The 12,807-nt window shown below is 39.4% G+C and overlaps 1 protein-coding gene across 8 annotated transcripts in view; it reads right to left on the reverse strand.

Moving 5' to 3' along the window:
- Positions 1–12,807, reverse strand: part of DIP2B (disco interacting protein 2 homolog B) — a 70,298-nt gene that overhangs the window by 21,141 nt on the left and 36,350 nt on the right. For 6 of the 8 annotated variants that reach the window (XR_008238502.1, XR_008238503.1, XM_052809837.1 and 3 more), the window contains exons 3-12: positions 11,079–11,222; positions 9,579–9,704; positions 7,651–7,863; positions 5,140–5,283; positions 4,193–4,312; positions 3,390–3,587; positions 3,062–3,153; positions 2,447–2,557; positions 863–986; positions 222–331 (exon numbers count right to left, since the gene is read on the reverse strand). Coding sequence is in view for 6 of the 8 variants with exons in the window: in XM_052809834.1 (XP_052665794.1) it covers positions 222–331; positions 863–986; positions 2,447–2,557; positions 3,062–3,153; positions 3,390–3,587; positions 4,193–4,312; positions 5,140–5,283; positions 7,651–7,863; positions 9,579–9,704; positions 11,079–11,222 (1,382 nt within the window). In the remaining 2 variants the exon portion in view is untranslated. The remainder of the gene's footprint in view (positions 1–221; positions 332–862; positions 987–2,446; positions 2,558–3,061; positions 3,154–3,389; positions 3,588–4,192; positions 4,313–5,139; positions 5,284–7,650; positions 7,864–9,578; positions 9,705–11,078; positions 11,223–12,807) is intronic. The other 2 variants (XM_052809835.1, XM_052809838.1) reach the window with 2 other exon arrangements.

Consider the following 12,807-nt stretch of genomic DNA (forward strand, 5'->3'; position numbering starts at 1 on the left):
AAGAACAGTGCTCTCCAATTCATTTTGAGCAGCGCTCAAGGCCACAAAGATATTCAAAACTAAAATAAGCTTCACAGCAGGTTGTACACAGTGAAAGACTTGTTTCAGCGGCCAGAAACTGGGAAGTTTAAGGTAGTAAGGCAGAAGTATTATCTCTCCAGTGATTAGAACATTACATTCGGCTCACAGAAACTACTTTCTATTCCCCATTCACTACTTACCTCAATATATGCTGGCTCAGTTCCTGCAGCTGAGATGTTGGGCTGCCAGTCCTTGGGAGATTTGGAAAGATATTTTGAATCTGTCACAACCCATTTGAGTCTGGGCCAACCTAGAGCCAAAATTAAAGTGGAATATTAATATCAGTTTATTTATTGAGGGATTTATATTCTGCAAGAATACACTAAAACCCCATCAATTGTCCAAGTTCAGTTACACAAGCAAAATACCAATCCAAGCCAAGCTACTAGCCAGAAGGTTCATCTCGTTTCTCATCAGGGAGTTCACTGGGCAACAAGGTACTTCCTCTACTCAGGAAAGATCCCTGCAGTATTTCTAAACATAGCTTGTTGTAGCATTAATAAAACTGCTTTTGAACCTGCCAAATGCCACTGAAGGGATCTGAGGACAACCCTGTCTTGTAAGGTGGATTCATCGTGACTTCCAGAACACCAAAGCAATTCTGTCAGACAAATGGATCAATCTACACCATATGCATAAAACCTACAACAGTCAAGCGGTGCTATCAGAAAAGTTGCTCCCTTTGCCCCCCCCCAAAATGCATTCAGACCTCTGACAACTACTTTCAGACAGTTCAGCTATAGCAAAACTACAATCAAAGCAAGTATATAACTGATCTAACCTTTAAACTGCACAATTTCTCCATTTTGGGTTTTTGGAAGCCCTTTCAGACAAACTTCAGTGGTGAGGGCCAAAGCAATACCACAGCTTCCCAGCAGAAAACCAATCTGCTGACCACCAGCATCCTGAGGAAGAGAGAGAAAAAAGTCATTCCTGTTTAAAGATGACATAAGTCAACCTTCCCCTTACCAAAATCCAAGGTTTGGTAATGCTCTGGTAATTGGATGGTAACATTATGGATCACATGGGGAGGAAAAAGAAGAAACAACCCAGGCCCACAAACACTCTTTCCTTTGGTTTGTCCTTCTTTGGCCTGCATCCGATGTCTGGCAATAGTTTGAAACTCAGATGACAACCACTGTCTGGCACGGATGAGTACAACTGCTTCTAAGCTTACATAATAACACATTTTGGAAGATGACATATATCCAGCACAAAGGCCTGCTGGGTGAAAATGGAGACATACCTACAAGCCAATAAAAGTCCATAGGAAAATAAGCCGCCACAAAAATGCAGAAGGGCAACTTACTCTTCTGCATATCAAGTCTGCTCTTTTCAATTAATTTTGTTCAAAAATGAAATGATTATGTAACTGGGGACAGATTGCAGAGAAATTTGGTGATTCTCAAAGGAACTCTTTATGTATAAAAGAAGTATTATACTGGCAAGACTAAAATGCACTGAATGTGAAATCCACAGAAAACAAGTGCTCATGCCCAGCATCTAGGCATCAAGCATACAACATTTATTTTCATTAATGGAAGCCCAGATGCTTCAAAGAGGAATCATGAGGCAAAAAAAGCAAAACGTATAATTACACTGAAATAACAAGGCCTCTCTTTCCCCAGGAATTAATTTCTATTGCACAATGATAAAAATACTGAAATGAGGTAGCTCACTAAGAAATCTGATTGGGCAAATACTGGGAGAAGTTTTAATTTTGTATTTGGTTGCTATAGCAGTTGTCACGTTACAGACAAATCAAAGCAAAGCTCTGTGACTCCCATAGTATTACCAGACTAGCTTACCATTTCATTACCACCTCTCTTGCCATATGTTTGCCATTATCCTGTTTCTTTTGTTTCCTCTTATGAAATTCTATAGTTTTAGACAGTTCTTGACAAGGCAATAATATGGCAATATTGCAAAAATTCTGGTAAGGGTAAAGAAAACATTTCGTTGAGCAAAGATTTACAAGAAGTGCCTCAAAGTCTTCAGAGATGCTTAGCACCTTCAGTCTCTAGCAAAGTCAAAAGACTGGCAGATGCTAAGCATGGCTGGAAATGAGATTCCCTTCATATCAGAGGGCAGATTCACAGTATTGTCTGTACCGTATAACTTATCTGCAGTAACAGAATGGAGACTACAGCAGTTAGGTGAATCGACCATTTCCAGCTACTCAGCACAGCTCTCTGGTCAATATGTTTTTCCATTTTTAAACAGCTATTCCAGGTTCACACATTGCGTTGATACAGAGCTGCTAAGGCAGCAGCTGGATGCTGTGAAACACTTTCAGAGGTTGATGGTCTGACTTGGTTTTCATCCCGCATCAGCCTATCACTCCTCTAAGTTCCATCAACGTTACCTTTCTGGTAAGAGGTACCTCTATAGGCACTGGTATGACTTCTGCTAGGAGACAGCCGTAAAACGCCACCATAAACATGACTGGATCATTGTTGGGATAAACAAGGGCTACCTACAATTCACAAAAATGTGGTGTTAGTTGAAATACAAGGAAAAATTGCACAGTTCAGATCTATAGTGACTAAAAGTCAGAAAACTTTGTGTTATTTCACATTCTACCACAACATTTTTCACAGGGCATCTTTAAGCACTCTTTCTTCCGCGGAATATCTGGTATGTACATGAGTTCCTTGCGCAGCAATGTCAGCATTCCCTGTGTGCCCATACACATGAAGATCCACACACAGCCAAAACACAGAGATGTAAAACTCTGTTTTTCTCTCAGAGGTGCAATGCTCTTACTTAGATGTATTTCGAAGTCCAGAGCCAAGAAGTTGCTTACAGAGGAGCCAGCAGGACTGAAAAAATCACAAAAGTTTCTTTCCCAAATAGCCTGTCCCTGGGATAAGAGTCTCGCTATTAAAAGGACAAGATTATAGTGTCTGTGGTAAGTTACAGCCCCCCAAACCCCTCTTTTTATTTCAGAGGGAGAACCAGACAGTCCCAAACTCATTACCCTATCTCCAGGTTTTAACACGGGTTCATTTTTGGTCCCCAGTTTATTAAGCAGTGTGTAGGCCAGCTTGAGACTTCTGCTCCACAATTTGCCTAGAACACAAAGAAGAGAGACTTGCACAACTCTAAATCAACCCAGCATACAAGAGAATATTTCAATTCTTGACTGCTTTTACTGTCTACAGTCACGTCCTCTTTCAGTTACACTGCTTTGTCTACAAAGCTCTCAAAACCCAGGAAGGTATTTGCAACCACACTAACAACCCTGTGTTCTATCCAATGCTGCTCTTTTGGAGCAGTTTAGCAATGGGAGCTGGGGCTCAACTCACCATACGTGAGGGTATAAACTGGTTTTCCTGTAACATCCAGTGCTGTCAGACAGGGGCACTTAGCTTGTGTGGTTCCCCAGCGCTGCAGTGCTGCTTCTAAGGCAGGAGGCCAGTTACAAACAACTCCCAGGGGTTCTCCCTTCACAGGTGTCATCTGACGTCCTTCTGGCTTGGGCTGATTTGGGTCAGGCTGTGGAACTGAAGAAAATTCAATAATGTTTCCAGTTCATCTTTGCCCATTTGTTACCAGTTAGCCTGGAAAGACACACTGAAAACAAATGCTCTTCCTCATCACCTTTAGGTTTAACAATCCCTATCACATATAATTTCCTAGGAAGCCCTTTTACAAAACAAAACATCACGAACATAGTCTTCTCCTAAGGTGCTGCTAAAAGGTATTCATTACAACAGTAGTGAGGAAAGTAACACAGAATTGGAGAAAAGAAAAACAGTCTTACAAAATAAGCTTGTAATGAAATTACCATTAAAGACAATACCTTTTGGGAAATTAATTAAAGTAGCCTAAACAAATGAAAGGGGTTTAAAAATGTATTTAAATAGTTTTGTTAATAAGTTTTAGTTATTGTAAGAAGTTTAGTGTGAGGAGGCCACCCAAAGCTCAGCAGTACAGTAAATTACTTCAAACATTGGTTTTGTATCAGACTATTCATGAAGGCTACGGTTAGCTACAAATAGCCAATCAGAGTCAACTTCAAAAACAATGGGATAAATAAATTCAGCACTGTGCATGTCTGTGTACTTATAACAAATGATTAATAAAAAACATTATTTGGTGCTATTACCTTCCACAATTTCTTCAAAATCATCCACAAAAAATTCTTTCAGGGGTGGTCTTTTAGGTCTTTTCAAGGTGTTAAGCAACTGCTGAATTTTCGTGGAGACTCTACTACTCACAGGAACACCTGGAGGGAAAGATTTTTGTCTAATAAAAGTGTTCGTCATGTCTATTAACATTTATATCTTACCGCCTTCCACCAGAGGATACTTCTCTTCGTGCGCCCACTCATTCAACTACTGGCTTCCATTATTAAAAGTTGTGCCAGTGCAGGACATCATTAGTAAGTATTATATCAGTTCTGTATTAACTCAGTGGTCAGAAAATCCTAGTAATAGAAATGAATTTTTAAAGCATTTACTCCCTTCTGAAGGCTGATTTCCATCTGTCTGTGACACACTGCACTTGCTGTAAAACACTGCCTACAGATCTGCGCCTGCCTGCAGTATCGATCAACTGCAGTGCAAGACTGCCAGCAGAGGGAGGACACAACAAGACCAGAAGCATTACTGCTACCCCTCTGCACAAAGGTTTATGCCAACCAGCTTAGAGTGAGTATTATCAGCTTCATGGAAGCTTAATTATAGTTAAGAATTACATTATTTCATTCATCTTACCTTTCCTTTAGGGAATTCTACGACAAAAGCTTTTAAAAACAATTAGCCTACCTATGCATTTATAATTTTTTTCTTAAAAAGCAGTAAAGAAGAGAAAAGCCTATGATCTCTCCCATGATTTTCTCCAGTTCAGTACATAGTAGCAAATTGCTGCAGCATGGGAATGTGTTCATGCCAATGTCACAACTGTGGCATAGGAATGTGTTAATGCTAATGCCATAACCATTTCAAATTTGTGAAGTGCTTAAATGGGATAAACTTAAGTCACATGATTTGCTCTCCCAGCTCAAGTCCTTAACACCATTCTAATTTCTGGGTACCCTGAAAGCTTCCGTACCATCAGCAGTATCCATGAGACTAGACCGATTAGATCCCTTGTGCATGCCTTTCACGATCCCTGAAGGAGGAAGGTCAATCGCTGCTGGGCGTGCTGAGGAAGAGGAGGTAGTTGCTGTGACATCTGGGGGAACTGAGAAATTTTCTAAAAGAACGGAGAAAATTGAGATAGCAATTAACACATACCTTTTATTATCAGATGAAACAAGCAAAGTGTTAGTTACCTGTTACCAACAATCTTAAGAATTTAATGGGTTGAATGTATGGGAGCTCTTATTAATGCTAAACACACCGCTTCCTAAATATTAAGTAGCTCTAGGAAGTGCACGTTATCTGTTCTGGAAAACAGAAAACAAAGGCACAAGATGAGTGGCTTTGTTCATGTCAGGAAAATGGTTCACCAAAACAGAATTCCTATTCTTGGTCTCTAACCTTCAAATCAAGCTAAATCTCTTGAACCTTCAGCACTGTTAAAAAAAAAAAAAAAAAAAAAATTTGAGATCCACATGAGCTCTGAAATATTCAAAGCCCCAGAACAAAAATGTACATCACCTATGCAGTAATCTCTCTTGCTAGAATTATACTATTTAACTTTTTTGTCAGTAAGGGCTTTCTGAAACAAAACACGCGGTAGGCTATTGACTAAAGCAGATCAGCAAAAAATCATGTTGGGCTTAAATTTCTTCCAGCTCGGTGGCTAAACAGTATGAGCCTGTCCAGCAGTTAAATAATAAACTTAAAATCTAATGAATAGAGCGAGCTGGGTCTTACTTTTGCTTTAAGTTGCAAGACATTGTTCTGCTTTTCAGATGAGTTTGTAAGCTTCGAAACTACAAGTAACTCTGCATACTTCAGTAATTCTCTCATTAGCTTTCTCTTCATTAAGTGATTTTTGCTTACATGGGATTTCTTTGTACAACACAGTAGGTTCCATCATCTGATAGGGCAAGAATATTCTATTCTAGCTTAATAGAACCAGCAACTGTTGCTTATGAAGGAAAAAACCCAACAATTTTGAAACTGTACGTTGGCTTGCACAGAGAGAGTCTGAAGGAAGTCAGATACTGAATAATTCCCACAGAAAGGTTTTTGTGGCTGATTCTCTGTGCCCCTCTTTCTACGGGGAAAAAAAATCCGTTTCTGCATACTTTTGGAGATACATTGGCAAGGAATATTTCTCATTTATTGAACTTCTAAGATCACTAGGCAGGACATACAACTCCAAACAGTTGCAGGACTTTTTAATGCTCTCTCCAAAGAAATATATAAAATTGCACATGTGAGAGTTCCTGTTCATTTAAATCAGGTGTTAGCACGGGATGAATGTGGCATCTACATGGCAAATAGAATTCCAACAAAGATTTAAAGCTTCCATTTTGCATAAAATACTAATTATGTTAGATAGTAGTTATTCTGTAGGTAAAAAGCTAGATTACCTTAATTCATTACAAAAGGTAACGTGGCTTTCTGTATGCTCCAATTAAAAACAGCCTCTCTGCTTCAAAGATGCGTTAATTATATTTACTACATTTTGTGGGCAATTTCTCCAGTTTTCCATCTCAGAAAATAATTTGCATCCCAGCAAATAAACAAACAAAAATAACAGCAATAAAAAAAAAAAATTAAGTGAAACAGTTAAAAACACCAGCACTTCTACGCACTGCTTGCCCCAAACCAGTTAAGCAAAAGCAGAGAGCACACAAAATACAGACATCTCCTAAGATGCAGTAATATCCTTAACAGAAGATAAAAAAGACAAACATACACAGAGCAAAAACAAACTTTGCAATTTCAAACAGAAGCATCAGCAGCAAGGAGCACCTCAGAGCCTCAAAAAACTGAGCCTGGGGTATCCAGATCTGTAAATTTTGCTCCGTCTTCTCAATACCTGGATGCTCTGATTATTTCTCAGACTAGTCATGAAAGATCTGTGCTAAATCTTTACTCTGCTAAAACCATTTTTTTCAATTACATGCTCATTTGCTCACATAAATGGCTGGTTTTGGTTCTTTTTCTTTTCTTTTCTTTTTTAATCTAATGCAAACAATAAACCATTAGGGCTTGTAGCAAAAGGAGAATGTTAAAACACGGCATTTCCCCCACCCAATAGGCAAAGACACCCCTATGGTATTCACCAGGACACAGATGCCAAATGCTACGTGCATATGGTAGCTTTGTACACACAGTAGCTTTAAATAGCTATAGACATAAGCAACACAGTATACAGAAAGAAAGTTGTGCCTACTGATCCTGTCAATACTGTCATCACACCCTGGAGCCTTTTCTACTTCAGCAAGCTCCTGTTCCCCACTTCCCCTTTTTCAACCACCTCAATATTCTGAAATTCTTAAGGAAAACATCATCACGATGGTGCAACTCCAACAAATCCTAGCAAGTTCCATCAAAACTAACTAAACTCTTGATCCGAATTTCCCTTATGCAATGGACAACTCCAGCTTTATTAATACAATCTGAACTTGAAGCAGTTTTTCTGTTCATACCCATCTCCTACCTATTCGAGTATTCGCAAATACATCAGCTAGCGACCCACTGGTCCCTTTGCCTTCTCCATGGGAAAGTGTAGAAGATGCTGATGAAGATGTGGATGACCCCTGAATAGATCGGTTGATCCAAGACTCAGCATTCTGTAAGCTCTGATGCAATGCAGCAGAAAGAGCAGCTTGGCGCCTTAGCGACCCCTCATCCTCGGATGCAGAAGACGTGTCTGTGTGGAAGCAGAAAAGAAAATCTAGCTGCTTAGGGAAAAGCACATTACACTGAACATGCTCTCTTTCCAATTCACATATCAATGGCACAGGCTTGTAATATGAAGAACTTTTTTTTTCCACAGGCTCTGTCAAACAAGGTTACACTGGCCAAAACAGAAGTTGAAGCAGCAGACACCTGCAATATTTACCCCTGGTGTTTTGCCCCTGTTTAAAGCACACAAAAGATTCACCTCCTCAGACAAGTATCCTTCCCCTGGGTTCTCCAAGCGTATTAACTTATTACTTTTCCATTCATATTCTATAGTATCAGATGCTGTGTTGCCTAACTTTGCTAATTCTGAAATGGAAAGTGAGGGGTCAGTATCATTCTCAAAGCTGAAAATTCACAGGAACGGAAAAGAATGCAGGCACTGGGAAACAAATATGCCAAGGCCACACACAGAAAATGCTTTTGTCTGGTATTCTAAATGGGTACCTTTTAATTGCAGAAAACAAAACAAAAAAAACCCCAAACAAAACAGAAAACTACAACAAGGAACTGCATCCTGCCTTTCTGAGAGAACAGATACCTTGCCTATTCTAAAGTTGTGAACTATTTATTTTATCACAAAGAAAGCACTCATTACTTGATATCTTAAATTGTACAGGGCTACATATAAACATTCAGTTAGGCTTTGGCCTAAAACTTAACGTGTTCTTCAAAGTGATTGCCTGCCTATACTCTAGTTGTAAATCAAACTATTAAATCATGTTCTACCTACTTGCCAAAGCAGAACGCAGTCACGAGCTGAAGGAAAAGACTGATTCCAGACACACCGTAAGTGCTAACCTTTATTTGTGTCGTACCCACAGCTCAGAATGTGCTGTAGTCCTGGACAAGTTAGTACAAAGCTGAGACCCAAGCAGACACTGGGAACAGGCATTAGCCCCCAGTAGAAAGGAAAAGAAAAAAGGAAGTACGAAGAAAAAAGAAGGTAAAAGAATAGGTATGAGTGAAGTGGCCTAGCAGAGCAGTTTCAGAAAGAGATATGAATTCACAATGAGATATGAATTCATAATCTTCAGATGACTTCATCAATCCAAATGACTGTGATGCTTCTGCACAATGAGAGACAACATAAAAGTCACTGCCAAAAATTACACACATTCATCTTTAAGCCAATGTGTATAGCTGCTTGAAAACAGAGAGGTTTATTAATATCTGATGCACGTGCACCATAACAGACACCACATTATCCAAGGTATTTTGCCGCATCCATTACATGGGAGGGGTTAGGAAAGAAAAGTCCTGCAAGTCATAGAATCCCACAGGACCACCTCCAAGGTCCTTGCCCAGAAATGCACCTCACTGCAAATCCTTTTCCTGTATGTTGAGTATTAGACCTTAGCAAAATCAAAACGTGAATTATGCAACTGAAATAGGTGTGAGGGAAGCAAAAAAAAAGAAGCGTCAGTCCAGAAAGCCCACTCAGCTCTCGCCAATTGATTCTTTAAAAGCTCCCAGAAGAGGAGTCATTTTCACAGCCCTAACAGCAGCTCCATGAAAACAAGCAGCTGCTCAAATGTAGCAGGAGAGCTACAGGAATAACAGACTACCTACAAATGTGCTGAAGAGCTTGAATATTTTGACAATTGCAGCCTCTTGATTTGGAAACTGTTACTAAAGCGTACCTTAACATCCATGCAGACACGCACACTGTAAGAACCTAACCTGGGGGAGTGCAGGCATCAGCTGGAGACTGAACAAACGTAGACCGCCTTTTTGTTGGCATGGGCAGGGCCATCTTCTGCTCTTTGTGTTTTGCCAGTGCTGCTTGAACTGCTTCTGTGTGGATATCTGCAAAATGGAAGTTCATATACTCAGTTTTGCAACAGTAGAGGAGGAAGAAAAACACGAGGCTTACACATGTGCAACTATTGCTAGCCGCCTGTATTTATGCAACCCCCCCATTTTAGAGTACCTTCCCAAACAACTGATTTTGTCACCTCATGAGTAACATTTCCTTTTTTTAAAAAAAAAAAAACCCAGGGAAACTAACTGAGGTTTCTAAAGTTAGCAAGCTAATAGCAGGGCCAGGTTTCTTAGTCTAGAATCTTCTGGATTAGTCATTATATTCTGGTATCTCTAGCAACCTTTATGGAAACCCCAACCCCACCAGATTGTTTCCCTCAACAAAAGGTTATCCTAAAATTGCTTGTGCATAATTTAAAATATGCCTATAAGCTAACTGTATACAGCCCCAGGAGCAACTCTGGTCTATAAACTGACAAATTCTGAGCCAGTTGCCTGATTTAGGAAAAATCTTATGTTCAAAAACTGGAATGGATGCAGATTTCATGTAAATCTTGAAAGTTATGAACTGCAGCTGCAAATACATGTTGATTAGTAACTGAAACAGGCTAGGACATGAGGCCTCCATCCCTCTGCAAACATCCAGAACTCTCTAAAGGAAGACACATCGCTGGTGATGGGAAGACAACTTATTAAAAAACTACTCTGACAAGGGAGAGCTCATCCACATTAATTTCTCAGATCCATGTACTTTAATTATGCTTTTCCAAAACCCAGAAAACTAGGCTCTTCTAATGTCTTATGAAATGGCAGTATACGATAGCCGTGTTACTGAAGAAGGTATATTTGATATACTTTATTTGGCCCTGTTGAGAAGAAAACTTAAATCTTATTAATGCAAAGTGAAAACCAAAACCAAGTGGAGACAAAAAATAGGTGCCTCCACCTTCTCCTTTCCTTAAGTGGAGAAGGAAATCAGCAGGGTGCTAGTCAGCCGTTTCTGCTGTTCTTTGGAAGTACTTTAAGCACAGATAAAGACAGCTCTCATTCTCCAACCTCCTAGAGCAGATATGCACAGCAATCACCAATTCCAGGAACAAATTATTACCTGTCACTTGACTGAATCTTGTTACCTACAGACATAGTTAAAATAAGCTTTCCATTCTGTGAACGACTTGCATTGAATAGTTGCATTCAAGCCAGAAAATCAAGGTGGCAAAAAATTATTTGCTTTTTCTACTTAGCATTCTTTTTTGATTCAGCAGCTGTAGTCCTACAAGTCTGATGGTTCTTTATACAGAACCACCAAGGTAGGACTTTCCATCAGAGGACAAATAATAAGCTTGATTCCTTGAGAGGACAGAGTACATTCTTCCTCATTAACAGGAATCCCAGGTGAACTCTTGCCCCTGCTCTTACCAGATCGATAGCGTTCATCTCTGGCTCCCCCTGAGCGAGCTCGGTGAAATTTGGATGAGGATGATGATGATGCTGCTGAGGTTGGAGTTGCAGATGGAACAGGCATCTGAGTTCTGGATTCCTTCTGTAATGCTGGATCAACTCCTGGAAAACAGTCCACAATTCTGAGAGCAGGAAATAGAAGTAGCTTTTTTTGACCATACCTTTTCCTTTTACCATATAATTACAGGATTTCCCCTTCTTTTTTTCTTTTCTTCTTTTTTTTCTTTTTTTTTGTAGTGAAGTGGATCTAATTAGTATATTAACACATCTGTTCAATTATACCCTAATCAGTTAAGATATACCTGTCCCTTCTTTGACCTTAAGAGGTTTTTTCCAGCTTTTTTCTTTTTAAGGGGTTGTTAGGCACCTGAAGAGACAATTTACAGCAAATCTGAAGCAGGTGACATAATACACAATTTCACATAATTTAAGTAACCTATCAGTGATAAAGGGAGATGAAGTCACCTTTAAAGAATCTATTACAAAATACAAAAGCAAAGGTGATAAGATTCAGATAAATTTTGATAAACAAAATAGTAGATAAGGCAGGTAAGTCCTACACTTCCACACCCTTAATAGGGCCATTTGCAATGAATTTCAATGTTTTGTGATTTACTATCTGTACAGTTTGCTCCCTATTTTGCCATGTTTCCAATGGGAACAGGACTGCACCATACTCTCATTGTTGCATTAAGAAGGAAGAGAACTGGCAGTTTAACTTGTGGTAAAGCGATATATGTAACTGCTTTTAGAGATCATAGTCATTTACACCAGTCTCCTTGTAGACACCACTGCTATGGCCACAATGAGTAAAGGGGTTTGACTGATGCAATAAGTCATTATCCCAAATTGAGTTGCGAAGAGCAAACCCACAGAAAAACGTGTTGAGAAGTTGGGTTCATTACTCAGTGTTCCACTGACCAGTGTGTCTTATTGACAGGAAAACCAATAATATACCAGCGGCAAGAGCCTCTGCTGTTCACATTAATGACAAAACCAAATAGACCTCTAGTTGTCCAGGTTCTGGCTCCTTTCAGCGTGTCAAGAAGCGAGTGGCTTTATCATCCTGGAAAAGTTCATTTTTCCCATGAATACAGGGAGCTAAATAGATAATCTGATAAGAAATTATCATTTTACATAATTCAGCAAGGGACACTAGGAATTGTGGCTACTGGAGTCTCAATTCTAAAATGAATCTGTGCATCAGTGGGAACTTTTTAAAAACCAAAACCAAAAGGTCATATATAGCTGTAATTACAGTTGTCACCTGAAGTCATGCAAAAAGAAGAGCAATTGTGTCATTTAAATATGTGGCGCTTATGAATTCTCACAAACTACCAAAGGATTAGAGAAATGAAGAAGAAACCACAAATATTGGAGTCCAATTCCAGTTATACCACTTTCTTAGTGTGTGGTTTTAGGTAAACAACTTAAGGCAAGCGCCTCAAGCTCAGGGAACTTACAATACCAGCAAATCACACCTAACTAGTTACAGAAATCTTCAACCATCTCCTATACCTTCCAACATCCTAAAAAGCAAAATATTAATTGAATGTTATAGCTAACTAACTATCCAATAAGCCCAGCATTATATGCTTTGGAAAAAATTCAAGAATATGGGGGCAACATGCTCCTGGAAGAATTCCTCTCTTAACTCCTAGCTTTACTATTTGGCCTGGGAACCTTT

The sequence above is a fragment of the Harpia harpyja genome, chromosome 15 (genome assembly GCF_026419915.1).
Source record: "Harpia harpyja isolate bHarHar1 chromosome 15, bHarHar1 primary haplotype, whole genome shotgun sequence".
Taxonomy (NCBI): domain Eukaryota; kingdom Metazoa; phylum Chordata; class Aves; order Accipitriformes; family Accipitridae; genus Harpia; species Harpia harpyja.